The sequence below is a fragment of the Plasmopara halstedii genome, assembly GCF_900000015.1.
Source record: "Plasmopara halstedii genome assembly, contig: Scaffold_526, whole genome shotgun sequence".
Taxonomy (NCBI): Eukaryota; Oomycota; class Peronosporomycetes; order Peronosporales; family Peronosporaceae; genus Plasmopara; species Plasmopara halstedii.
Window position 1 is genome coordinate 698,019 of NW_020187446.1, and position 1,429 is coordinate 699,447.

The 1,429-nt window shown below is 52.1% G+C and overlaps 1 protein-coding gene across 1 annotated transcript in view; it reads left to right on the forward strand.

Annotated features, from left to right (window-relative positions):
* Positions 1–451: 451 nt before the first annotated feature.
* The window catches only part of PHALS_11184 (F12G12.10 PROTEIN-RELATED), a gene marked incomplete at both ends in the record, with an annotated part of 1,071 nt that continues 93 nt past the window's right edge, over positions 452–1,429 (forward strand). The window contains one exon of the mRNA XM_024726736.1: positions 452–1,429. This exon is cut by the window's right edge and continues 93 nt beyond it. Coding sequence (XP_024577383.1) covers positions 452–1,429 — 978 coding nt within the window.

Genomic DNA, 1,429 nt, shown 5'->3' on the forward strand with positions numbered 1-1,429 from the left:
CTGCCACAGAACCACGGGTCGCGATATGTCGCGATTCTCGTAATTATGGATGGCTGGAGCTGATACCTCACTGTGTTCTTGCTCACCGACTAGAGAGGGAAGACTGTGAACAAGTACATGCAGCGCTACGTGGTGTGTGCGGAGCGCCAAGCTGGTCGTGGGATCACGAAGATCGTCCAGAGTGAGCATGAGCCTGTAGAAAGCGCGATGTTTCTGGTGCAACGCGTTTTCACAGATAAAGGTGGTGAGTTCGTGATCAAGGATATGAAGGCATTCTATGCGGAGCGTGGAATCGAGCACGTCAAAGTTGGACCTAAGAGCTCACATCTGAATGCTGTGGATCGTGCGATCCAGTCGTTAAATGACTACACGAAGACGGATGCATAAGTCTGTAATTGCTCGTTCGATTTGGTGGTATGCCCTTTTATATGATGTTTACATCAAGAACATAATGTACCATCGAGCCATCGATGGGATTCCAGTCCAGCGAATGATCGGCGTGAAAGCTGATTTGCACCACTTGATGCCCTTTGGCTCGCTCGTGTACATTCAGGTGCCAAACACACCGGAGCGTTCGAAGAATGATGACAATGTTATCATCGGTTATCTACTTAAATTCGAAATGGACATTGTTGGCGCATGTGTGTACATCCCCAGCGAGAACACGGTCAAGTTTGTCGCTGAGGTTCGAGTTATTGAGGACGTGATGCATGGCGACCGTCATCACGTCGATCCAACTAACCGAGATGATGGTGAGTGGTTACAGTTTGTGATCGAAGAAGTTGGAGAGCAAGACGACACGACCAGCATCTCGAGTGATGACGGCGTGAACATGGAAAGCATCCATGAGTCTAGCCAGAGCGTCGTACTTGACAACTCGGGGGATGCAGAGACTATTGTCAGTGCTACGGTTGCGTACGAAGCCTCTATGGCTGATGAAGACCGGTCAGCAGACGTCGATGAGGAGGATGAGGACGGAGATCACGACATCCAGGACGTCGGTGAGAATCGCCAGGATATGAGTGACCAGGGGAATGATGATCATGATGATGACGAGTCTGTCTCGGCAAATTCTGGATCGGAGGTGGACCCAGCAGACGAAAGTTCTGGGACCGAGGTGGGCGAGGATGTAAGCGATCCGACCGACCAGCAGGGCCCGGAGGCCAAGGATCATACGGAAAACGGCCGGATCAAGGACTCACCCGACGGTGACAATGCCGGTGCTGTGTTGGACACGACCGCCACGGAACGATCTGTGCTTGAGAAGATCGTACTGCCAGAAGGACTGCAAAAGCGAGTGGAACGGGACGACACCCCGTCAGAAGCTGAGAAGAACCAGCTGGGAGGACGAATGAAAGAACGTCGCACAACCTTACGTCAGTGGACGCGCCGACCGGCTCGATTCGATGACTTTGTCAGATGGGCAAAT